Source organism: Tiliqua scincoides, chromosome 2 (genome assembly GCF_035046505.1).
Source record: "Tiliqua scincoides isolate rTilSci1 chromosome 2, rTilSci1.hap2, whole genome shotgun sequence".
NCBI lineage: Eukaryota > Metazoa > Chordata > Lepidosauria > Squamata > Scincidae > Tiliqua > Tiliqua scincoides.
The window spans coordinates 246,178,298-246,204,156 of NC_089822.1; the positions used below are offsets into that span (position 1 = coordinate 246,178,298).

General features: G+C 43.2%; 1 protein-coding gene across 1 annotated transcript in view; it reads right to left on the bottom strand.

Moving 5' to 3' along the window:
- PXK (PX domain containing serine/threonine kinase like) overlaps window positions 1-25,859 on the bottom strand; it is a 59,593-nt gene that overhangs the window by 33,007 nt on the left and 727 nt on the right. The window contains 2 exon segments of the mRNA XM_066616242.1: window positions 3,997-4,044; window positions 5,355-5,405. Of these exon segments, the coding sequence (XP_066472339.1) occupies window positions 3,997-4,044; window positions 5,355-5,405 (99 nt within the window).

The window sequence follows — 25,859 nt, forward strand, 5'->3', positions numbered from 1 at the left end:
TCTTATTAGCCACAGAAAAGAAAACCTATGGGCAAAATTGTATCCATAAGGTTTGCCCAGTATAGGAAGTGGGCATATAATCTGAACTTGGAACTAAGCATGGAGGCAAACAGTTCAATGGCCCCACTCCGATTCTGTGCAAGAGCTCTGAGTCAAATTGGATAGACTCCTCATTGGATAGCCTTGGATAGCCAAACTGGATAGCCTTGAATTAGAAGGTGGGGAGTTCTAGTCACAGAACTCCTACAAACACATTTAGTTTGGCCTTGAAAGGTTTCCATTACTTCAACTACCAAAGCATACTAGAACAAGTAGATAAATCATCAAAGCAGGCCAACAGAGTCCCTCATCGAACATACTCCTTAAACACACCCATACCCAAAGCGCCTATAAAAACGTAAACAAGTATTTAAGCTGAAGGAAGAAAAGCAAAAATGGACCTGCTGTTCTAAGGGATTTGCAAGAGAAGGTTCAGGGGTGGGTCTTGCTTTGCTTCTTCCAGATTCTCCCCCTTCAGATGCTAGTCTGAATTTGCACTCCCCTCATTCTTCTCTTAACGGAGGCGGAGGGGGGGAGAAGACACACTATTGGTAGAATCCTTCTGCAGAAATGCATCACAGGCCTGCAGCTGGTGAATTTGCAACAATGTCTTCAGGGAGCCTTCAAAGTATGTAGCAAAGGACACTTAATTATCCACCGCTAACAGATTTGTTTTATACATATTGAATGCAGCAATTACAACTAAAGTGGCATACTATACCCAGGCTAGTGAAAATCATTTGTCAGAAAATGGTATTTATTCTGTTTTGGAATAAGAGCAGAATACATTCTTAATTTACATGAATCTAAACATGTCTGTAACGTACAGGTAACAGCAACAGTGCATTTAAGATTCTCTGAACAACAAAAAGGCCTTAAATTTTTATATGTGCACTGATTTTTGTGTCTTACAAAATGCTTCAAAGATTCTTCCATCTATGTCGACACCCTTTATTTTTAATAAATTTTTCTTTTTTTAAGAAAAAGAGTGGGACATGAAAGTTCTAATTCTCCACGACTTTGCTGGCATCATCATGAAAATAACAGTTTCCCGATTCTGAAAAAGTGTGACTCATGTTCTTCACACATTACAGGCAGAAGGGGCAAAAAACTTGCAACACCAACAGGAAGTGCTTCAAATGGAATGTTCGACTACTAGTTATGCCATCTAAGCAGTACAGAACACAGTGGCATAACCTCATTGCTATGAGGTATTATTTGTGATGGGGTGGAAGCACAGTGTGCTCAAAAAAATCATTCTGTATCTCTGTTATGCAGATTATTCAAATTTTTGTATATTTTAGCAGACTTGGCATTAAGGTGAGGATCTGCAGATGTCTCAGTTTTTGGGAGGAGGAGAATTATACATAATGACATCACTTAATTCTTCTGAAAACACTTTTTTTTAAAAAGGCAAACACAGTCATCATCAGTCCAAAGAGAGGAAACAGGAAGGAAGGTTCACAGCATTTTTCAGTATAGAAGTTATCAGTATATGTCTGTAGGATGGGAGGGGGGATGTTTTCCTAGTTCTTGTTGAACTCATTCACATCTCCTGAAAAGTTATATTCAGCACAATCCTAAGCATGTTTATGCAGGGGTAAGTCCCAGTGGGACTAATAAGTGTGCTTAGAACTGCAATCTTCACATCCTTTGGCAGAAGTGTCACTTGTATTAGAATCTAACCCAATATGCACATTTATCTTCTACTTCCTAAATGTAGTTATTCCAAATTATCACACGCTTCCTAAAATGTTCTTAACTCTTCTGAGGACACCAGATGAGAACTTCCAATTAAGCTAGCGGAGCTTTAAACGTTACCAGTCACACCATCTATTCAGGATAAAATCAAACCAGAAGAAACAGAAGAGAATGAAGCATTTATGCAGTTGAGAGAGAAAAGGGCAAACTTGAATCCAGTAATGATCATACAGGATATCAGAGAGCCAAACAGTTCCTGCTGCAAAGGCACACACATCTATCTAGCTCTGCACCACATGAGATATCCAATTCAAGTGACTTTTTTGACTGAGACTATACAAACACTATGCCAATCAAGACTTGCTGGACTCATTATGTGTTCCACAGCAGGATTTGGCTAATGCAGTACAATCAGATAATACCATTGCAACGTTCAGGTAGGGCCTTATCCAAAAAGCAAAAGTTATTAGCCCTAAAAAATAGGCTGGACATGCAACTCAGCACAACCATTGTGAAAGACCATATAAATTATCCTTGATTGCAAAAGATACTCAAGAAGTTGCCTAAGGTACAGTCCTGTGCCCAGATTTAAACCACTTTTAAGAGAAAATCTGTTCATGCCAACATAGAAAAAATTTCAGTGTTTTTTTTAAACAGTCCTTTAAATACTCTATCACAAGTGTACTCTCTTAATGTTTTGTGCTTCTGCAAGTTTAGTATTGTGCATGCACAAAATAAAGAGTAGTATAGTGCATTTCCATTGGTTTGTATACTAGTACAAGTGATTAAAACGACATTAAATAATTCTTGCACCATTAGCATTGGACAGATCTTGAGCAGCAAAAGGTACAGCTGAAAAACTACACTGATGAAACTCTGCAACAGCTAACTTCTCATCTACCTGCAAACCACTAAGACCCTGGTTCTCAAATTTCTCAGTAGTCTGAGAACTGAGGTGTGGGGGGGGAGGCGCTAAGGCAGCAATGCGATCCCTGTGATCACACTGCTGCCGGGAATGGGATAGTTTTTTGTTTTTTTTTAAACTTACCTGCAGCCAGTGCAGGAGTCCGGGGGGGGTCCAAGGGACTTCCAAACATCTAAAAACAACAAAAAACCGGCACTTCCAATTTTTATCACAAACTGTAAGTGCTTGTTTTTGTTATTTTTAAATGTTAGGAGGCATGGGGAGCCCTTTGGAGGGCTCCCCGGCCCCCCCAGAACTTTAGGACTGGCTGCTGGTAAGTAAATAAAGACCATTCCATCCCCAGCAGCAATGCAAACCTGGGGATCAGCCTTCCCCCTTCCCCCGCCCCTTAAGGGGACAGAGGCAGGGCTTCTCAGGCTGGGGCGTCACGACACCCAGTTTGTGAACCTCTGCATTTAGCAGTTTTTACTTTCCCTCTATTGTCTCAAGCCTGTTTTTTTTTTAAAAAGTGAACGTTATGGGAGTGAAAACAAGGAACACTACCCAATGACAGGGAAAAGACAACACCCAAGAAGCCGCTTTGAATACCTTTGAAAATTTGGGAGATAAAGCGGGATATAAATTTGTAAATAAATAAACAGCATGAGAAAGTGCTCTGTGAAAAAAGCTAACTAATTACCTATACGGGGGGGGCCAGTATCCATGGATCCCAAATCTGCAGATCGTCTGCGTGCCCCCCCGCGAGACCCCTCTGGAGAGGGGGCAGTTCTGTTCCTGCCCCCAGAGGGTCCTCCGAGTCCTGCAGAGGCTCAGACTGAGCTTTACAATGAAAAAGTCACGGTTTTTAAAAAAAACAGGAAATTATTTTTTTCCATTGTAAAGTTCAGTCTGAGTCCGGCAGAGGACAGACATCCACAGCCTCTGCTGAGTTCAGATGACCTTCCGGAGGGGAGGGGAAGGTGTCCCTTGTATCCACAGATTCAGGTATCTACAGGGGTTTCCAGATCGGGGCACACCTGTACATAGCACAGCATTTCAGTGCTCAATTTAAATTAAGTCAATATGACTCACTTTTGTACGTATGTTAAATAAAGGAGCTGCTTTATCCCCCAAAATGAACCAAGTTAAATTATTGTTGTCAGTCAAGGTTTGCCATTCTCCCACATTCACATTTCAGTTTCTTATGACAAAATTTGCAATCACCTCTTTTCTCATAGTAGGCCTGATTTGAAAGTCTATGTTGCCTGTGAAAGATGAACAGTCAAGCTTTCATTGCCGCCAACTTAAAATACAAGAGGCTTCAGAGTACAGTTAGGTAATAAAATTCTTACCTGCAGACTATTATTCAACAAATCAAAGTCACTATATCTTCTTATAATCTGAAAGAGACACAGAATGAGTGCTGGTACAATACTATCCAATGTAAACTGCATAATCAACCAATTCTAAAATCCAAGCTGGTCTTGTTGCACTAGCACAGTCTTAAAATTCTTCTATTGACACAAGCGTTACAAGAAGATACCCATGAAAGCTATGCCTAACAATATGAAGGCTTCCTGAGAGAGATGAGGAGGAGTCAGCATCACACCAAACAAAAGATCTCCTATGAGGATGGAGCCATCAATACAATTCTGTAGAATATTTATCCTATGCTAGCACAAACATCACTTCAGTTTCACCAACTTACATATTCCAGAAACCTCAACATCGTGGTATTTGGCAAGTCAGAGATGTTCCACACATTACATGGAAATTGTGTTCTCTTCATGTACATCAGCATTCTCCACCACAAACATGTGAAGTATGAACAGACATGTGCCCTTACAACTGGAGGACGCAAACCAGGGAACCACAACTCAATCAGACCTCTTTGGTTTGAGTACAGGGGTGCTTACAGATGCACATCCAGGAGTAAATGCCAACAAGCACAAACACACAAATTAGAAAAAAAATCCACATAGGCCAGTGTGAAGTTGGGGTGGGAAACAAGAGAAGCAAGGTCTCTAGAGCAAACACCTGGAAACAGCAGGTTGCCCCACTGTGGAAGAAGAAAAGGTCAATCAATACCACAATCAAGGCACACGTGTTCCCAGGTTGAACCAATTAGGAAGAGCGAGACAGGGACTCAGCTGGTACTCTGCCTCTTAGTTCTATCGAGTTAGGCACTGGAAGGATCTGGCAATTGTCCAGGACCTCCTAGGGGACCTGCCTTACACTTTAGATCAGGAAGACATAAGAAGAGGACTTCAGGAACAGATATGAGCGATCTGAGGCTTTTCTGCTCCTGCTCTGTTTGTAGCACACTCTGGTCTGCACTGTGTAAGCTGAGCACGTACATGGCCCTGGAGCAGTGCAGGAAGAATATTTCGAGGTGCAGCAGGATCTAGGCCACTGTTGCCTCATCCTTCAGAAGCAGCTGACATCAGGTTTCCATTCAGGACATGCATAAAACTTTTTTCCCTTGAATCACGCACATCCTGTTAGTTCTTAAGAAAGCAGGAAGTTGGACTATGTTCTCGTAGTCCTTTATATATATATTTATATCTCCATTGAAATAAATGGAAGTTGTACAGCAACAGCACTTGGGGGACAATACCTAATTGGTTCTATATTTTCAAGGTTCTGTTGCCTTGACCCCAAAGAACAGTCTGCATTCTCTTTGTTTATATGTTAGAGTTTAAGCAGTTACCTGCCAACTATTCTCCATGGAGATCCCTCTTTGAACACGAATGATGTATTCCTAGAAATGTGAGAGAAAAAACACAATTACAAAAAGAAAGACTCTCCTTTTATTCAATATTGGATGAGGCACCACAACTTATAGTGCAAGCCTATGCAGCTCATTCAGAAGAAATTCTATTTATTTCATTGGCACTTACTCGTGGGTGAGGGTATAGGATTGCAGTCTTAAATGATTTGGAAATATATCTGTTGTGAATCCCTTGTGGATTAATGGTTTATAACAACTGTTAACTCACGATCATTAATTGCAAATGGTTAATTAATTTTCATGGTTAAGTATTCCATTATGTGCAGTATTTCCAAATTTTTCTTAAAGCTTTATATTTGTAATGCAGCAGTGGTTCCCAAATTCATCTCAGGGAGTTGGGAACCACGTAAGTAGTTACAGGGGTAGGGGGGAATGGGAGTGACAACATTCCCAGGATCGTGCTGCTGCCAGGGACAAAAACAGGGTTTCCACTCATCCTAGCTAGCGCCAGCCTCCAGGGGGATGTGGGGAGCCCAAGCCTCTGGTAAACTGAAAATCGTGATCAGAAACCACTTCCAGTTTTCAATCACAGAACTAGAAATAGTTTCCAGTCGCAATTTTCAGTTTACCAGATGCTTCAGGAGCCCTGTGCAGGCATCCGCAGAGCTTCCCACATCCATCAGAAGCCAGCGTTAGCTAAGGGAAGTGGAAACCCCCATCCACAGTGCAATCCTGAAGACTGCATCACTGCCATTCCCCCACCCCGCCCCTTAAGGGGGCAGACACAGCTTCTTCGCAACCCCCACCAGTTTGGGAACCATTGTTAAAGAGTAATAAAAAAGAAAAAGTAGAAACCACAAGAGATAAATGGCCAGTTCAAACTTAACACTTTTTTCAAGGCAATCTAAATTTGACTATATGCTTCAAACACAATTCTAAGCCATTCGCTTTGTATTTGAATCCCTGCCATTCTTACAAGGCTATATGGAGTTCAGCCCTTTTGCTCCCTCCTCTCTGAGTTGGCTTATGCCGTGTCCCATCCTCGCTGATGCCATATTCTATGCTGCACCCTATAAGCCAAATAAGCGTTACCCTCTTCTTGATGCATTTAAAAAAAACAAAAACCCTCTGGAAAGACAGGACAGATGCAATCTATTGGATGATCCACATGGAAATCCTCATGCAGAGGATTAGTTCCCGGTGGCAAGCTGTGTCCAGATGCCACTTTGTCCCATGGTTCACAAGAGCACTAAACCAGAACATGTGTAAGAGAGAAGTAATGCAAGGAAAAGGTTCCAAAGCCACTTGCAGTTATCTTTCCAGACCCAAATGTGTAATGTGGACTACCAACTATAAACATGAGAACAAGACCTTGTGATTTACAAATATGAGGTGTGTTAGATTCACACGCCTGTATTTTTATATATATGCTACACACAGAGAGAAGAGAGACAACCTATCTAAACTATTGCCATCTCAAAATGAAACAAGTTACTGCCATGTTCTGTACCAGAATAGTTCCAATATATAATTGTTTTGCTAAGAGAATGGTACAAACATTTCTCAGATATTTTAAGTGCTTAAAAGTCTACTTTTCACCATAAAAAAAACAAAAACATGCAACCTATCTGGCCATGAATTCCAAGAAAGGGAAAAGTGCTCTCCTAAGACCTAATTTGTAAGCCATTTCTATGACTTATGGCTTAACCTCAAGAGTCTCCAAGATGCCCGACTTTCATTAGTCTTAATTTCATATTTTCAGTACTTATCCCTGGAGCATTCTCCACAATTTAAAACATAAAAAGACATATAGCTACAGGACCATATAGGCATAAAACTACAGAACAGACTACCATGAAATGTTTTTTAAGAGGAAATAAAATCAGGTTGCCCTAACCTTAGTGCAGCTTTATCATATTATTAAACACCTAGATGATTTATTCCAAAATGTTTCAATCATCAAACTACTAAATCAGGACTAAATACTGCAGACCTGCCTGGCAGAAGATTCACTGACAGATGGCCCACATTCAGAGGGGCTATGACTCAGTGGTAAGTACCTGCTTTGTGTGCAGAAGGTCCTATGTTCAATCACTAGCTACTCCAGACTAGGAAAACTCCCTGCACAGGAGCCTGGAGAGCTACTGTCAGTCAGCACATGCCAGGGGTGACAAACATATAGCCTGTGGAAGGTCTTTATCTAGCCTCTCCCAATGCCACCATTTCAGCAGCGCTGCTTCTGCCAAATCTCTTAGAAGGAGAGACAGAAGGGGGCCTAAGGAGGCAAGGAACACTGGGGGGGGGGGCAGGCCAAATGGGCAAGAGAGGGAGATGCTGCCAAGGCACTGAGTGAGCCCAATTATCACATGGGCAACCTTATCACATCATTTGCAGCTGATGTTATGCCACTGGCATAGACAATACTGCACTAGATGGACCAACTCACTGACTATACCCAACTTCATACGCCAATCCTTACACCCCGTCAGGGCCGCAACACTCCTCTTTTTGTAACTTATCCCCATCACCAGCAGCGGATCGCCTAAAAAGCATGGAGAATAAAACAGACCATTAAGCCCTCATAGGGCTCCTGGCTCACTTCCAGTATTGCTAAGGCAAGAGTTTATATGAAAAAACAGCACATATATTTGTGGATCCACAAAATACATATAAGAATGAACTAGAAACCGTACTTTGACCATCATCACTTAGGATGATGTTTATGCTGCTTACACCCTTTTGCCCTGCAAGAAGTGGATTTCCATGAAGCAGTCCCAAGACACTGGAGTAAGAGGCAAGAAACATGCAGATGAGCCATTAGATAACCAGGCCAAAGCACACTCCTCTCTTATCTTTTTTCCTCCCCACCCAGTGACAATCCAACTTTGTATTGACTTTCAGGTTTAAACTAGCTGAAGAAATATTTCAAGTTACCATACACATTAACCTGAATTTCACTGACACATATTCAGAAAGTCCAAATGGAAACTAATGCACAACCATAATTCAAATATGTTAGAAGCAGGAAACCCGCCAGAGAAGCGGTTGGCCCTCTGGATGGTGAGGGAGGGAAAGGGGAGATAAAAGGAGACTTAGAGATGGCAGAGAAATTAAATGAGTTCTTTGCATCTGTCTTCACGGCAGAAGACCTCGGGCAGATACCGCTGCCCGAACAGCCCCTCCTGACCGAGGAGTTAAGTCAGATAGAGGTTAAAAGAGAAGATGTTTCAGACCTCATTGATAAATTAAAGATCAATAAGTCACCGGGCCCTGATGGCATCCACCCAAGGGTTATTAAGGAATTGAAGAATGAAGTTGCAGATCTCTTGACTAAGGTATGCAACTTGTCCCTCAAAACAGCCACGGTGCCAGAAGATTGGAGGATAGCAAATGTCACGCCTATTTTTAAAAAGGGAAAGAGGGGGGACCCGGGAAACTATAGGTCGGTCAGCCTAACATCCATACCGGGTAAGATGGTGGAATGCCTCATCAAAGATAGGATCTCAAAACACATAGACGAACAGGCCTTGCTGAGGGAGAGTCAGCATGGCTTCTGTAAGGGTAAGTCTTGCCTCACAAACCTTATAGAATTCTTTGAAAAGGTCAACAGGCATGTGGATGCGGGAGAACCCGTGGACATTATATATCTGGACTTTCAGAAGGCGTTTGACACGGTCCCTCATCAAAGGCTACTGAAAAAACTCCACAGTCAGGGAATTAGAGGACAGGTCCTCTCGTGGATTGAGAACTGGTTGGAGGCCAGGAAGCAGAGAGTGGGTGTCAATGGGCAATTTTCACAATGGAGAGAGGTGAAAAGCGGTGTGCCCCAAGGATCTGTCCTGGGACCGGTGCTTTTCAACCTCTTCATAAATGACCTGGAGACAGGGTTGAGCAGTGAAGTGGCTAAGTTTGCAGACGACCCCAAACTTTTCCGTGTGGTAAAGACCAGAAGTGATTGTGAGGAGCTCCAGAAGGATCTCTCCAGACTGGCAGAATGGGCAGCAAAATGGCAGATGCGCTTCAATGTCAGTAAAGTCATGCACATTGGGGCAAAAAATCAAAACTTTAGATATAGGCTGATGGGTTCTGAGCTGTCTGTGACAGATCAGGAGAGAGATCTTGGGGTGGTGGTGGACAGGTCGATGAAAGTGTCGACCCAATGTGCGGCGGCAGTGAAGAAGGCCAATTCTATGCTTGGGATCATTAGGAAGGGTACTGAGAACAAAACGGCTAGTATTATAATGCCGTTGTACAAATCGATGGTAAAGCCACACCTGGAGTACTGTGTCCAGTTCTGGTCGCCGCATCTCAAAAAAGACATAGTGGAAATGGAAAAGGTGCAAAAGAGAGCGACTAAGATGATTACGGGGCTGGGGCACCTTCCTTATGAGGAAAGGCTACAGCGTTTGGGCCTCTTCAGCCTAGAAAAGAGACGCTTGAGGGGGGACATGATTGAGACATACAAAATTATGCAGGGAATGGACAGAGTGGATAGGGAGATGCTCTTTACACTCTCACATAATACCAGAACCAGGGGACATCCACTAAAATTGAGTGTTGGGCGGGTTAGGACAGACAAAAGAAAATATTTCTTTACTCAGCGCGTGGTCGGTCTGTGGAACTCCTTGCCACAGGATGTGGTGCTGGCGTCTAGCCTAGACGCCATTAAAAGGGGATTGGACAAGTTTCTGGAGGAAAAATCCATTATGGGGTACAAGCCATGATGTGTATGCGCAACCTCCTGACTTTAGAAATGGGTTAAGTCAGAATGCCAGATGTAGGGGAGGGCACCAGGATGAGGTCTCTTGTTATCTGATGTGCTCCCTGGGGCATTTGGTGGGCCGCTGTGAGATACAGGAAGCTGGACTAGATGGGCCTATGGCCTGATCCAGTGGGGCTGTTCTTATGTTCTTATGTTCTAACCTTCCCCTCCACTCTCATCACCCTGCCAATGCATTTATCACTTCCAGAGCATGTAACTGCAGGTCTGTAGTTTCAGAGCTTATCATGTGAAAATAGGAAGCAAGATGATTCACTGAACCATGTTAACTCACTGGCAACTACACCAGGCTGGTTAGAAACAGAAAGCAGCCCCACTTTCTACCAGCAAGCACTGATGCACGCCCCACTGACATTTGTTTATGCTGCAAGGCAATCGGGTTCCCTGCAAGCCTGCTGAGAAGCACTATGAAATCCCAGCTCTCCGCCTCAGTTACCCCATCTGTGAAACAGGGGTAATGATTATGACCAAGTTCACACCACTGAAGTAAAAGCAAATGGATTTTGTAGACAACTTTGCATGTGATTAACCATCTGTTCACCAACTAACAATGGATGGATCAGAAAGGCTCTGTTACACTTTTGAATAAGTTCACTTGGATGTATTTAGTGTGTTCTCATTAAAAATTTAGTTCCTACTGACTGCTGAAAGACGAACACACACAAATAGTTTGCAAAGTATCAGAGTAAACAAATAAAGTTGCCAAAATGGCAAGATATTCTCCGTTCTATTCTAATTAACCTTTAATAATACTCTTCTCAAAACACAAACATTTCCATTAGAGCATATTAGATACATGACCCATGTTGACAGAAGCATAAGTTTTCATTCTAATAATTAACAAAAGTTATCAATTTACTAAAAAATGTATAGGAACAACTCTAACCATAGAATTTACCTTCAAGAGTACATGGTTTCCTCTCAATTTCAGTTCTGTAGTCTACACTAGGATTTTTTTTTTTTTTAATTTCTGATAACATTAACTTAGGCTATAATCTTATAACATTTTCCTGGGAGCAAGCCCCCTTGAGTACAGTGGGATTTACTTCTAAGTAGACATGCCTAGGACTATGCTGCTAGGACAGGAAATCCAGTGAGTATTCACTCAACCTGCCTGCAAGAATGTTAGGTCAACCTTTCTGAAATAACAGAACAAAGATTACTAGCATATTTAAATGAACTACATTACTGCCCCATTCTTGCCTCCAATACTGCATTTACAGAGCAGACAAGACTGACATTTGCTGTAGGACAACTGCTACACTGCACAAGGAGAGACAAAAAATATACAGCAGCTTGCAACAGTTTCCATACTGTTTAACCCATTTCTGCCCAACCCACAGGTGTACACATTTGAGCCCTGTTGCATATATGCAACGTTGGGCAGAATTGGCTTAAGGTCCCAGTAAAAGACAAGCTGTTCATTTTGAATCTTATGTTACAGATACACCATTATTTGCAAGACCACCTTACTGAGCATACCAGAAATCTCCTATTTTATGGACTACTGCATTTTAAACAAAAACGCCTACACAAGAGTTATCCATTCATGACCTAAAACACACACAATATTGAGACATACAAAATTATGCATGGGAAGGATAAAGTGGATAGAGAGATGCTCTTTACACTCTCACATAACACCAGAACCAGGGGACATCCACTAAAATTGAGTGTTGGGAGGGTTAGGACTGACAAAAGAAAATATTTCTTTACTCAGCATGTGGTCGGTCTGTGGAACTCCTTGCCGCAAGATGTGGTGACGGCATCTGGCCTGGATGCCTTTAAAAGGGGATGGGACAAGTTTCTGGAGGAAAAATCCATTACGGGTTACAAGCCATGATGTGTATGTGCAACCTCCTGATTTTAGAAATGGGCTATGTCAGAATGCCAATGCAAGGGAGGGCACCAGAATGAGGTCTCTTGTTATCTGGTGTGCTCCCTGGGGCATTTGGTGGGCCGCTGTGAGATACAGGAAGCTGAACTAGATGGGCCTATGGCCTGATCCAGTGGGGCTGTTCTTATGTTCTTAGTCTTGAATGCTCAGTTGGAGGAGCTTCTGACTCACTCTGGGCAATCAAGCGAGTTGCTATTTACAAGCCTAGTGCAATCTGCATGTGCTCCTCCTCCACATTCTGGGCATGGTTTGAAGATGCAGCATTCAACAACCCAGCTGAACCTAAGCACGCTGAGCCTAGTCAGCACCTAGATCGTAATCTGCTTGGGAAGCCTAGGTACACTGCCTTGAAAGGTCCTCCGAAGATAATGTAATAAACAAAGCACACATTCATCCACGGAGGTACACCCTTCTACACAAGCTCCATTTTCCAGAGTCAGACCACGTCATCCTGCTCTTCAGTCTTCTAAAGCCCAGAGCAGAGATGGGCAAATCCAACACAGTTTGACTCAAGTTGAATCATGAGTCTCCACCCCTTTTGACTTGAAAACGAATCCAAATGGGTTGACTTTCCAAGTTGCATTTTGGGGACTGAGTCTTTTCTGTAAAAAAAGTCAGCCAAGGCTCTGCAGGAAAAAACAGAGCTGCTGCTGGAGTATGCGTGTGTCGAAGTTCTCTTTAAACACTCTCCTGATGCCCCCATCTCATCTGCAAAGGAGGCAAGAGGGGGTGAGACGGACTGCGTAAAAGCAGGGACAGAAATGGTAAGAGAGAGGAGGGTCATGCATAACACCTGGGAGGCTTACTGGTATGACCCAATCCTTTGTAACTCTACGCAGAAATAGTTGCATTGCGGTTGGTCATTCAATGAGCCCTCCAGAGTTATGCCCTGAGTTTCTCTTGGATGGTATGGAACCACCTCCCCCCTGCCTTCTCCCCTCACTCGTCCAAGAAAAAAACCTTCACCCAATGATCATCTGTTCCTTCACAGATGGACAAGACAGCCTATTCCTGTCTCCTCCCCCCCCCCCAACACAAAACCAAAAACTAACCTTTCTCTGCCTACAGGTTAGAACCTCCCTGTTGCTCGCCCGGTCTGAATGATGGCCCCGTGAGGTCTTTCATGAGGCAAAAAAAGTAAGCAAGCACAGCCAGACACACACAGGCTGCATGCATGGGGACTCATTTCCAAGTCAGTGGCCTCAGACTCTAGTCAGTGCCAGAGTCACTGACATGCCTGACTCAAGTGTACACAAGTCAGCAAAAAACACATGTTTTTGCAACTCGGACTTGAGTCACCTGACTCAAGTTCCCATCCCTGGCCCAGAATGAATTTTGCTCCCATGACTGTCAGAAGGATATCAATCTATTTAATTTCCCTCCTGAAAACCACCTGACCTTGTGAGGACGAGCAAGCATGTTCAGAGCTGCAGAAGTCACACAGGAGCTCCGCATAAGGAGCAGGGCAAGCATGTGATGCATGGAAAATTGCCAGATGGCACCACAGTAGGGTCACTGTTCTACTCTGGATGTGCTGGGATGCCTAGTTCAATCAAGCTCTGCTGATCAGAATACCTAAATAATGTCTTCCTCCTGTGTTCTGGATTTTTAAAAAAATGCTATATAGGAAGAACATTCTGATTTTACTTTTCTACATTCAAGCACTGAAGCAGCACAATTTCATTCAGCAAGCCCTGAACAAATTTCTCAGAGTCACAAGCTGCTACACCTTTATTAAAAAACAACAACACATTCCTACTTTCCAGGAGGTAGCAACAATTTTACTCCTGATGGTAGAAAGCCAAGAGCCTCCAACACTAGCTCAAGCTGGCTTGTGGAAGCTTGGATGTTCACCCTGAAGCCACTCCTCTCAAAGTCTTTCCAGCAGAGCCACCAGAAAAAAGCCAGTTTTACTCCATGAAGCACACACACACACAAGGCTTTGTACAGTACTATGCAACTTTGGGAAGCAGGGGAGGAAAATTTAGAAGGGAACACACAAAAATTCAAAAGAACAAGAGACAAAAACATGACAGGATAGAAATCGTGAACAGAAATACAAAGACAGACACCTAATCCTGTTGGGCTGTGTCATATAAGGAAGTCAAGGAGTCCCTTGAGTTAAGCAGGCCTCCTAGACAAATAGACAAATTGCTATTCTACTGGTGCTAGAATTTCCAAGTTATAGCCTTAGGACAGGGGTATCAAATGTGGCTAAACAGGCTAAACTTGGCCCCTGGAAGCAATTTATCTGACCCCCATTATAACTGAGCTCTCCCAGCATAATAATTGGGCTCTCTCATATCCTGAAAATAAGAACAAGATTTGCACATTTTCTCTTCTATCATTTGCAACTAATTAGTTTCTAAGTGAGAATGAAGTGTTTACTTCTGACCATCCTCTACTTCAGGGGTGTCCAAAGTTTTTGGCAAGAGGGCCACATCATCTCTCTGACACTGTGTCAGGGGCCAGGGGAGGGGGAAAGAATTAATTTACATTTAAAATTTGAATACATTTACATATGTTTACATAAATGTATATATTAAAGATGAACTTATATGAATGAATGAAGGTCTTGCAATAGCTCAAGGCCTAAAAAAGGCCTTGCACAAAGTAAGGCCAGCCTTTCCTTTGCTGTGGCTACTGCATCACAGATGTGAAACAGCAAGCAGTGGAGGGAGCCTTCATCCCACAGCTCATGCAAGAGCTCAAACAGTCGACCTCACACTGAGAGCAGTTGCGTCAGGCCAGCAAATCTCCGGAGGGCCAGAGGTTCATTGGAGACTGGGGGCTCCCTGAGGGCCACATTGGGAGTCCTCGAGGGCCGCAAGTGGCCCCCGGGCCGGGGTTTGGGCACCCCTACTCTACTTAATGACATTACTTCCTGCTTAATGATGTAACTTACAGCCCTTAGCACGCATATTTATGCCCCAAGGACACACAATAAGCATTCATCTTAAGAACATAAGAAAGCCATAGGCCCATCTAATCCAGCTTCCTGTATCCCACAATGGCCCACCAAATGTCCCAGGGAGCACACCTGATAACAAGAGACCTGCATCCTGGTGCCCTCCCTTGCATCTGGCATTCTGACACAGCCCATTTCTAAAATCAGGAGGTTGCGCATACACATCATGGCTTGTAACCCGTAATGGATTTTTCCTCCAGAAACTTGTCCAATACCCTTTTAAAGGCATCCAGGGCAGATGCCGTCACCACATGCTGTGGCAAGGAGTTCCACAGACCAACCACATGCTGAGTAAAGAAATATTTTCTTTTGTCTGTCTTAAGCTTGCTGGCTAAGGCCTGGTTAGAACTTGAACGCAGTGGGGGGGGGTCAAAAGCCAGAGGCCCTGTAGGCCTTGCAGGGGTGGCACCACTGGGCCCTGCCATGCTGCCGCTGTCGCCTCTGTCTGCCCTCCAGAGCTGTTCCAAGGATAGGTGAAGTCCCGCACAGCAATTAGGACTGCTCCAAAAGCCTTCTGAGGCTTCTGACATGGTCTTAAGAAGTACTTCCAGGAAACTGTGTCAGAAGTCTTAGAAGGCTTTCGAAGTGGTCCCAAATGCTCCGCAACGCTCCATGCAGTTGGGTAAGTATCCTGGGGAGTGGGGACAGCATGATGTGGGGGGCGGCACTGCGAACCTGTGCCCCGGGGCACCACAGGGGCCAGGTTCTTAACTGCATGAGTGAGTGTCTAAGAAGCCCATGTATGTCACCTTGAGTTCCACAAGGGCAGGAAGTTGGGATACAAATAAAAATAAGTTCTTTTCAAAATGCACATACAAGGCTCTTCAGTCCATGCACACAATTGCACTGTATCCCATAGGGGAATTTCAGCTCCTGGGGGGTCTCCTTGAGACATCTGTCCCCTTGGTCCAGGTTAGGCCCCAAAAGTCACCATGAGTAAACTCTGATCTACGCCAGTAATATTTCTAGTGCAAGAGCAAGTTGATTGATGCAGGTGGAGTGGGTGTGGGAAGGGGGAAGGATATGGTGTGTGCCAGAATCACCAATCCCACCCCTCTCCTGGGCCCGATCCACTCACGTCACCACATCTCCTAGCTTCCCTGTTTAAGCTAAACAGATTAATGAAACAAAAAAGTAAATATTAAGTATAGTTACCCATAAGAAGTTGTTAATTTTGCAGTACAGATAGCTTAGCAAAATGAGTTTTAAGATGTAATCACTTTCATATCCAGTCTTCCAAACCGCTTTACCTTCTCTAGTTCAATCCCTGATCTACCATCCACTCCTACCCCTCATTCCAGTGTCTTTTATATATAATAATGATTGAAAGTTTATTGAAGCACCTGCTCCATTGTACATGACACCTGTATACCAGTGATTGTAACAGAATATGCTGTACTGTAGTATCAACAGTGAACTGTTATTATTTCCACATCATAAATGAGCTTATTTTTTCTCTCATGGTAACTTTTTAAAAAGGGTTCAACCCAAAATGATTTCACAAAACTCAAAACCTTTTGGATAATCAAGTTGTCCACCAGAAATACTGCATTGTTTAATTAACCCCCTACTGCACTTACAAGCACTGTTTCAACACTACTGCACAACATGAACCTAACATTACCAAGACAGAGAATGTGTAAACTGTTCATGAGGCTCACAGTCTGAACCAGGGGCGCCCAAACCCCGGCCCTGGGGCCACTTGCGGCCCTCAAGACCTCTCAATGCGGCCCTCAGGGAGCTCCCAGTCTCCAATGAGCCTCTGGCCCTCCAGAGATTTGTTGGAGCCTACACTGGCTTGATGCAACTGCTCTCAGTGTGAGGGCGACAGTTTGACCTCTCACATGAGCTGTGGGATGAGGGCTCTCTCCACTACTTGTTGTTTCACATCTGTGATGCAGTAGCAGCAGCAAAGGAAAGGCCTGCCTTACTTTGTGCAAGGCCTTGAGCTATTGCAAGACCTTCATTCATTCATATAAGTTCATCTTTAATATATTCATTTATGTAAACTTATGCAAATTTATTCAAATTTTAAATGTAAATTAATTCTTTCCCCCCCCCGGCCCCCGACACAGTGTCAGAGAGACGATGTGGCCCTCCTGCCAAAAACTTTGGATACCCCTGATCTGAACGGTTATCATCTATATGCCACTGGTCCTCAACTAGGGGCTGGGACCCACAACTAGTCCTGTCCTATACTAATGGCAGGCATGATGGAGGTAATGCTGCCATTTTTAAAATTTAGATTTGAGTACTTTTTTTTAAGAAGGAGAGAAACACAAAGGAAAAAGGAGAAAAAGTAGTGCCTAAAGAAGCTGAAGATTACTGATCCATGCTATTACTATTCCAGTGGTACAAATGAAGAATTTGTAAATCTTCATTCTCTTTTAGCCATACATCTTTTTACTTTGTGAGGAGGATTTGCCACTGGAATACAGGCCTGAGGCTTGCTTGTGGCTGTCTCACCAACCCAGGTACAGGGCAGTGCCCATTTGCCGAATTGCTAAATTGCCAGTATACCTGTGGGATAAATATTACATTACTGAAAATGCCTGCAGTTCCAGAAAGCTTCTGGAATCCAGTTGCAAATCCAGAATCTGCCTCCACTGAAACTACAAGTTTTTCAGATTTCCTGCAACCTCTCATTTATTTGCCAACCCAAGACAAAAGGAAGTGTAAACACATCCTTTATTGAGCCGCTGGATTCCATATAGGTTTGTGGAGGGTAAATATGTGTCTGGAACTCAGTAAGGGGGAAAGAATTTGGTACAGAAAGAGTTAAACATTCTTCCATCACTTCTCCATCTCCTCTTCCCAAATGGCTTTTCATTAAGGGGAGAGAGAAAGACAAGCGCACCCACCTACCTACCTACCTACCTACCTACACACACAGATCACCATCCCAGCCTCATAACACAACAAAGCCAAGCAGTGCTCAGCTCCAGCAGAATAGGTCTTTCTAAAAAGAAAAGTCTTGAGCAGCATCATAAATACCAGGAAGAAAGCAGCCAGCAGAGATTATCCCAATGTTCCAAAGAGCAAGGCCATAATGGAGATGGTATTCTAACCGCTTTCCATTTACAACACCTCAGAAGACAGTAGCACTCAGAGCAGGCCCTCTCCTATGGATCATAAGTCATCAGAGAGCATATATGAGAGGGGATGCTCCTTCAGTTGCACAGAGCATTTAGGGCTTTAAAGCTTTAAAACCAGAACTTTAAACTGCAGCCAGAAACTCACTGAAAACCAGTATAATTTGCAGCCTGAAATTATATGTTCTCTACAACTAGTGTCAGATCCGCTACTGTGACTGGATACTTTTCAAGAAGACCCAGCAGATCATATTAGAGTAGTATTGCCTGGTTACATATTACAATGACTAGCCTGCATTTTCTGGGACAGTAGCAACTTTACAGTGCAATCCTAGGTATGTCTACTCATAAGTAAGCCTCTGAAGAGCAAATGGATTTACTCCCAGGGACACATACATAGGACTGCAGTCTTAGACATGTCTATAAATTGTATGTGTACACCACTTTTTGCTCAATTATCTGTCACTAACATACTATGAAGTACAATACGATTAAAAAGAAAATTCAGTTTTAGCTACACATTGCACCAAGTTCATATATTTCAGCCATGTGGAAGACAGGTAGAAATTCTAGCACAAAACATTTTTGGGTTTTTAGTTCCTCACTGTACTTGTTTAGCCATCACACACAAGCATGTACCACAACTGTATGGAATTTCACTTTCTGGCTTATGTGACAAACCCCTTTTCACCAGCTGAGTTTTCCCATTAATTAGATAGGTTTAAAATTTGGTAAGCATGACATTCGGAAAGAAATAATCAGCAATGACTTCTAAATATTTAGGAATCACTGTCACCTACTTCTCAGGATTCTGTGCACCTATGAGAATAGTAACTTTAAAATTAAAATGTCATTTGCAGAATTCAAATAGAGCACACAGACCACTTAAAACCACTTCAAGAACAGTGTCACTTTGCCCTCTCTTAAGAGGACCTTAATTTAAAGTTAAGGAAATACATGCATCAAAAGCAGCATCTGCCATGCATTGTATTCTTGGTTGCACCTAGTTTCACTCTTCAGATTACAGGGAGGTCACGTAAACAGAGTGGCAGGTCAAGGTACAGCAATGCTTTGTTTTACAATACAAAACATTTTCTATGACACACTATTTCCTTGTGCAATTGTTTTGACATTATCACTTAATAAGGGATAGAGAAAGTTTAATGATGGACAAATACAGCTTTGGTCACAGGCAGAGCCCAGCAGCAATCTCGCCTCATTGCGCTTATTTGAACTCTCTTCAGGAGGCAGTTATCAAAATGCAAAGATGTAGATAAGCTATCAAGGCTCCCATAATTGGTTTTTTAACTCTCTCTCTCTCTCTCTCTCTCTCTCTCTCTCTCACACACACACACACACACACACCCATCAAAGATAAGTCCCACACAATATTCAAACAGGAAACTTGCTTTTAGTCAGCAGAACGCTAACTGGGTCTGTCTGTACTAGCCATCTTTGATGCAAACCAAGGCAGAGTGACAAGTCCCTCAAAATGTTTTGACTACACACATGCCTTTTACAATAGCAATGAATATCACAAATACAAATTGGCCACATCGACCAATGACATATAGCTTCTTAAACTTCTGAAAACAAGCTCATTTAGAAATCAGGTAGAGACAGCTGAAGTAGATTCTAGATTGGGTTGAATAGCTGGATATAAGCCAGTTTCATGCAGCCAACTTCAATGGGATCAAAACCACTTAAATCCATACCCTCTGTTTAACTCACATGTTTACTGAGTACTTATTACTGTATTTATATACCACCTTCTCATCATCAGATATTATAGTGGGTAGACATACAGAATTTTCATCTAATCACCAAGGTTCCTACAAGATTCACAAACAAAAAATTCTGCAGCACCTTAAAAACTAATACTGTATGTTCCTTCAGTAGCTGATGAAGTGAACAACAGTAGCTCACAAATGTTTAAGGTACCACAGGACTCTGTTGTCATTGCTGCTACAGACTAACAGATTAGAACAGGGGTGTCCAAAGTTTTTGGTAGGAGGGCCACATCATCTCTCTGACACTGCGTCGGGGGCAAGAAAGAATTAATTTACATTTAAAATTTGAATAAATTTACATAGTATATATATATTATATATATATAGTATATTGGCAACCTTCAGTCTCGAAAGACTATGGTATCGCGCTCTGAAAGGTGGTTCTGGCACAGCGTCTAGTGTGGCTGAAAAGGCCAATCCGGGAGTGACAATCCCTTCCACACCAGGAGCAAGTGCAGTCTGTCCCTGGTCTGTCTCCCTGGCTATGGGCCTTCCTTCTTTGCCTCTTAGCCTCAGCCTGTTGGCAAAGTGTCTCTTCAAACTGGGAAAGGCCATGCTGCACAGCCTGCCTCCAAGCGGGCCGCTCAGAGGCCACGGTTTCCCACTTGTTGAGGTCCATCCCTAAGGCCTTCAGATCCCTCTTGCAGATGTCCTTGTATCGCAGCTGTGGTCTACCTGTAGGGTGCTTTCCTTGCACGAGTTCTCCATAGAGGAGATCCTTTGGGATCCGGCCATCATCCATTCAAATTTACATAAGTTTACATAAATGAATATATTAAAGATGAACTTATATGAATGAATGAAGGTCTTGCAATAGCTCAGGGCCTATAAAAGGCCTTGCACAAAGCAAGGCTGGTCTTTCCTTTGCTGCCACTACTGCATCACAGACATGAAACAGCAAGCAGTGGAGGAAGCCCTCATCCCAGCTCACGCAAAGAGGTCAAACAGTTGCCTTCACGCTGAGAGCAGTTGTGTCAGGCCAGTGCAGGCTGCAACAAATCTCTGGAGGGCCAGAGGCTCATTGAAGACTGGGGGCTCTTTGAGGGCCGCATTGAGAGGCCTCAAGGGCCGCATGTGGCCCCAGGGCTGGGGTTTGGGCACCCCTGGATTAGAACAAGGCTCATAAGTAATAAAGTTATGAAATGCAGGTAGCTCAGTTTAATCTATTAATCCATTGACTGAGATAACGCTCTGTAAGACTGAAACTCTTCTTCCCATAATTTTGACAAATGAAAGATATATCACTGAGAAATTCACTGAAATACTGAAGATTATTCAACCTCTCACATAAACCCACTTATCTACAGCCAGAAGTGAGAAGAAACTCTGGTATCGTCGCCAGCATCGTTCTAGCTAACAAGTTTGAAAAGCATGTTTTGCTGTAGTTAAGAGGTTCTGGACATTGGGGGACAAGAAAGAAAGGTGGGGAGAAAGAAGGTGTGGGTTGATACAATACTAAAAGTGCAAGGTGATATGGGTTTGTTAAATACATGAGTCTTGAAAGTATCTAAAGAAATGGTTCTCAGACGTTTTGGTCTCCAATGTCCTTTAGACTCCTAAACAGAGTATTGGGGAGCCCAAGCACATGCACAGAGTTGATGCAGCACCAAGCAGATGGCAGCTGCTTATGGTGCCCTTGTGGAACCCTATGTCTCCAGAGGAGCACACAGTAAGAAATGCTGATCTGAAAGCACCACCTTCTTTCTCAGAAACTTGCTCAAACATTACCATAATCTTTGGAAGACTGAGTCACCAACAACCACCAGAAATGAGATGGGTGGGAATCAGTTAGGGCCTTTTCAGTGCTGGCCCCCTAACAAAGATGTTTCAGACCTCATTGATAAATTAAAGATCAATAAGTCACCGGGCCCTGATGGCATCCACCCAATAGTTATTAAGGAATTGAAGAATGAAGTTGCAGACCTCTTGACTAAGGTATGCAACTTGTCCCTCAAAACGGCCATGGTGCCAGAAGATTGGAGGATAGCAAATGTCACGCCTATTTTTAAAAAGGGAAAGAGGGGGGACCCGGGAAACTATAGGCCGGTCAGCCTAACATCCATACCGGGTAAGATGGTGGAATGCCTCATCAAAGATAGGATCTCAAAACACATAGACGAACAGGCCTTGCTGAGGGAGAGTCAGCATGGCTTCTGTAAGGGTAAGTCTTGCCTCACAAACCTTATAGAATTCTTTGAAAAGGTCAACAGGCATGTGGATGCGGGAGAACCCGTGGACATTATATATCTGGACTTTCAGAAGGCGTTTGACACGGTCCCTCACCAAAGACTACTGAAAAAAACTCCACAGTCAGGGAATTAGAGGACAGGTCCTCTCGTGGATTGAGAACTGGTTGGAGGCCAGGAAGCAGAGAGTGGGTGTCAATGGGCAATTTTCACAATGGAGAGAGGTGAAAAGCGATGTGCCCCAAGGATCTGTCCTGGGACCGGTGCTTTTCAACCTCTTCATAAATGACCTGGAGACAGGGTTGAGCAGTGAAGTGGCTAAGTTTGCAGACGACACCAAACTTTTCCGAGTGGTGAAGACCAGAAGTGATTGTGAGGAGCTCCAGAAGGATCTCTCCAGACTGGCAGAATGGGCAGCAAAGTGGCAGATGCGCTTCAATGTCAGTAAGTGTAAAGTCATGCACATTGGGGTAAAAAATCAAAACTTTAGATATAGGCTGATGGGTTCTGAGCTGTCTGTGACAGATCAGGAGAGAGATCTTGGGGTGGTGGTGGACAGGTCGATGAAAGTGTCGACCCAATGTGCGGCGGCAGTGAAGAAGGCCAATTCTATGCTTGGGATCATTAGGAAGGGCATTGAGAACAAAACGGCTAGTATTATAATGCCGTTGTACAAATCTATGGTAAGGCCACACCTGGAGTATTGTGTCCAGTTCTGGTCGCCACATCTCAAAAAAGACATAGTGGAAATGGAAAAGGTGCAAAAGAGAGCGACTAAGATGATTACGGGGCTGGGGCACCTTCCTTATGAGGAAAGGCTACGGCGTTTGGGCCTCTTCAGCCTAGAAAAGAGACGCCTGAGGGGGGACATGATTGAGACATACAAAATTATGCAGGGGATGGACAGAGTGGATAGGGAGATGCTCTTTACACTCTCACATAATACCAGAACCAGGGGACATCCACTAAAATTGAGTGCTGGGAGAGTTAGGACAGACAAAAGAAAATATTGCTTTATTCAACGTGTGGTCGGTCTGTGGAACTCCTTGCCACAGGATGTGGTGATGGCGTCTAGCCTAGACGCCTTTAAAAGGGGATTGGACAAGTTTCTGGAGGAAAAATCCATTATGGGGTACAAGCCATGATGTGTATGCGCAACCTCCTGATTTTAGAAATGGGTTATGTCAGAATGCCAGATGCAAGGGTCTCTTGTTATCTGGTGTGCTCCCTGGGGCATTTGGTGGGCCGCTGTGAGATACAGGAAGCTGGACTAGATGGGCCTATGGCCTGATCCAGTGGGGCTGTTCTTATGTTCTTATGAACTGTATACCTTCAGAAGAGGCTTACTTGGTGCTGAGCCTCTCTCCTTTCAGATGAAGCTATTTTGTTCGCCATTTCTTTTTATGTTTTCTGTGTAAAAATTTTATTGTATGCCAAGGCGGTCCAAAGCTACTGGGTTTGTTAATTAATTACATTGCTATATTAATGATACTTAGTCTGAAAGCCGTACTCTCTTCCAATTTACAAAAGTTTTCTTGCCCATTTCCTGGAGGCAGTTGTTACATGCTGCAGGTAAACAGATTTACAAGCCTGGCATATGGGCCTCATAAATAGATAGCCAGGCCTCCAGAAAAAAACTGCATGTTGAGATGGTTAGGGAAGGAAGTGCAGATTAGCATTGCCAGTTTAATTGTAAACTTAGTTTGGTGTACCTACTCACAAAGCTGTTTTCCAGCCCTATCATGGTTTATTCAGAATACAACTCTTGCCAAAGGCAAAAAGCACCTGCTGCTGGGCAATATGAAGCCTCCGCATTTGCAGTTCAAGACTCTATATCCTTCCATGAGGCAGCAAACTGTTACTTGCATTAAAGGTAATTTCAATCACTACATTAAAAAGGTAACATGTCTCATGGGTCTTATACCATTATGTACTTGCAATTCCTCTAACTGTGACAGGTCCAGGGGCATTGTTACAGAGTTCTGTTTCCACTGGAGACTTAAGGTGCAATATTTGGCTTACAACCATACAAGCAGAGTACATTTGAAGCAAACAGACTCCTAAACCAGGAACACAACTGCTGATCTGCATTCCTTTCTAAGGGCAGGAACTAAACCTCCAGGATTCTTTACCTTTAGTGTCAACAAATTGCAATGGATCTAGAAGCCAGCACAAAAATTTAGAACCTAGGCAAATTTGGGGGCTTTAAAAATTTTTAAATGATCAAGAAAAGCCGCACACACCATCAGTGAATATTATAAATTCAGTTTTACATATAAACAAGTATAGAGAACTGCAAATATTGTCCCCTTTGCTGAGGAGCAGAAAAATCAAATGCCAAGATAAATATGCATTTCCATTACGTAGTAGCATAAAATCTGCCTTCCAGCTATAATTATACACTGCAAAAACACAGCAGGATGCACTTTCTGATACCTGATCAGTTTGGCTTTCAGGAAAAAGCATACCAGTATCTATGCTGCGGCTTCCATATTGGGTCTGAACATAAAGCCGAGTTGGGTTTTTATTTTTTTATTGCCCTTTACAAGCCCGGCAGCTTGTAAGACACCGTATCTTTGAATACTAGGCGCTGGGGACAAACTACCCAGGAGGGCTGTTGCATTTGCGCCCTGCTTGTAAACTTCCCAGAAGCTCTGGCAGGTCACTGATAGAAACCGGACTAGGTAAAACTGACCCAGCAAAATACTTATCCCCAAACCCAGTGATCCAATCCCCAGACATCTCACCTCACAATTACGAGTAAGTGCCAGTGAGTTTCTCTGTTCCCTTTCCCAAACTAACACCTCCCAGCTGAGTCCCCACCCAAACTAACCTCAATGCCTGCTTACCCATTGTTCACAGTATCCCATATACAGATTATAATCCATGACCACATCCTGCCTTAACACAAAGGGGGTGTTCCCCACACACACATGACCCTATGCTTTGGCACAACACCCTCAGCTCTTCAATCTCAATATGTTTGGAAGCAATAGCCTCTTTCCTAGAAACCCTGTCACCTAACCCCTAATTGGGGGGTGGGGTGGGGTTAGAGAATTCTCTGTACTTACTCAGCAGCAGTGAGGGGAAAAATGCCTACTGCATGTGGTTGGAACTATTTCTAAGTATTTGACTTTAAGCATTCCAAGGTGCTTCCCCACACCCCGTGTGTTTATCCCAGTTCTCTTTTGAGGACAGCAAACAAGGCACCCATTTTATCCTCACAACAACCCTGTGAAGCAGGCTAGGCTGAGTGTGATCAAGCAGCCCTGCAAGCCTGATGACTAGAGGTGTTTTGTTGTTGCTTTTTGTTGGTTTTTTTAACACCACCACCATTATGTGTTTAAAATACCCACAGATCATTTCTAACTGGGAAAAGTAATGCTGTGGCTGCATCTGCTGACACTATATCACCTACCTACAGGGTGACCAGATATTGAAACCGCAAAAGAGGACCAGGCATCCCAAAATGTAGGACATCCAAGAAAAGGGTAGGACATGACAAAATAAAAGCTATCAACACTCGTGTATTAATTTCATAAGGTTAATTTAAACACTATATAACTTATTGTTAAATTTAAAACGATATTACATACAGTATACTAATTACAGTGATACGGAGGACATTTAAATTCTTTTCCATGACAAAAAGCTACAAAGGAGGGCGTGTCCTGGAAAAAGAGGGCATCTGGTCACCTTGCCTACCTAGTACACTTTTAAAGTGTACTAGGTAGGCGATGCTTTAAAGTGTGAACACTTTAAATGTAAAAG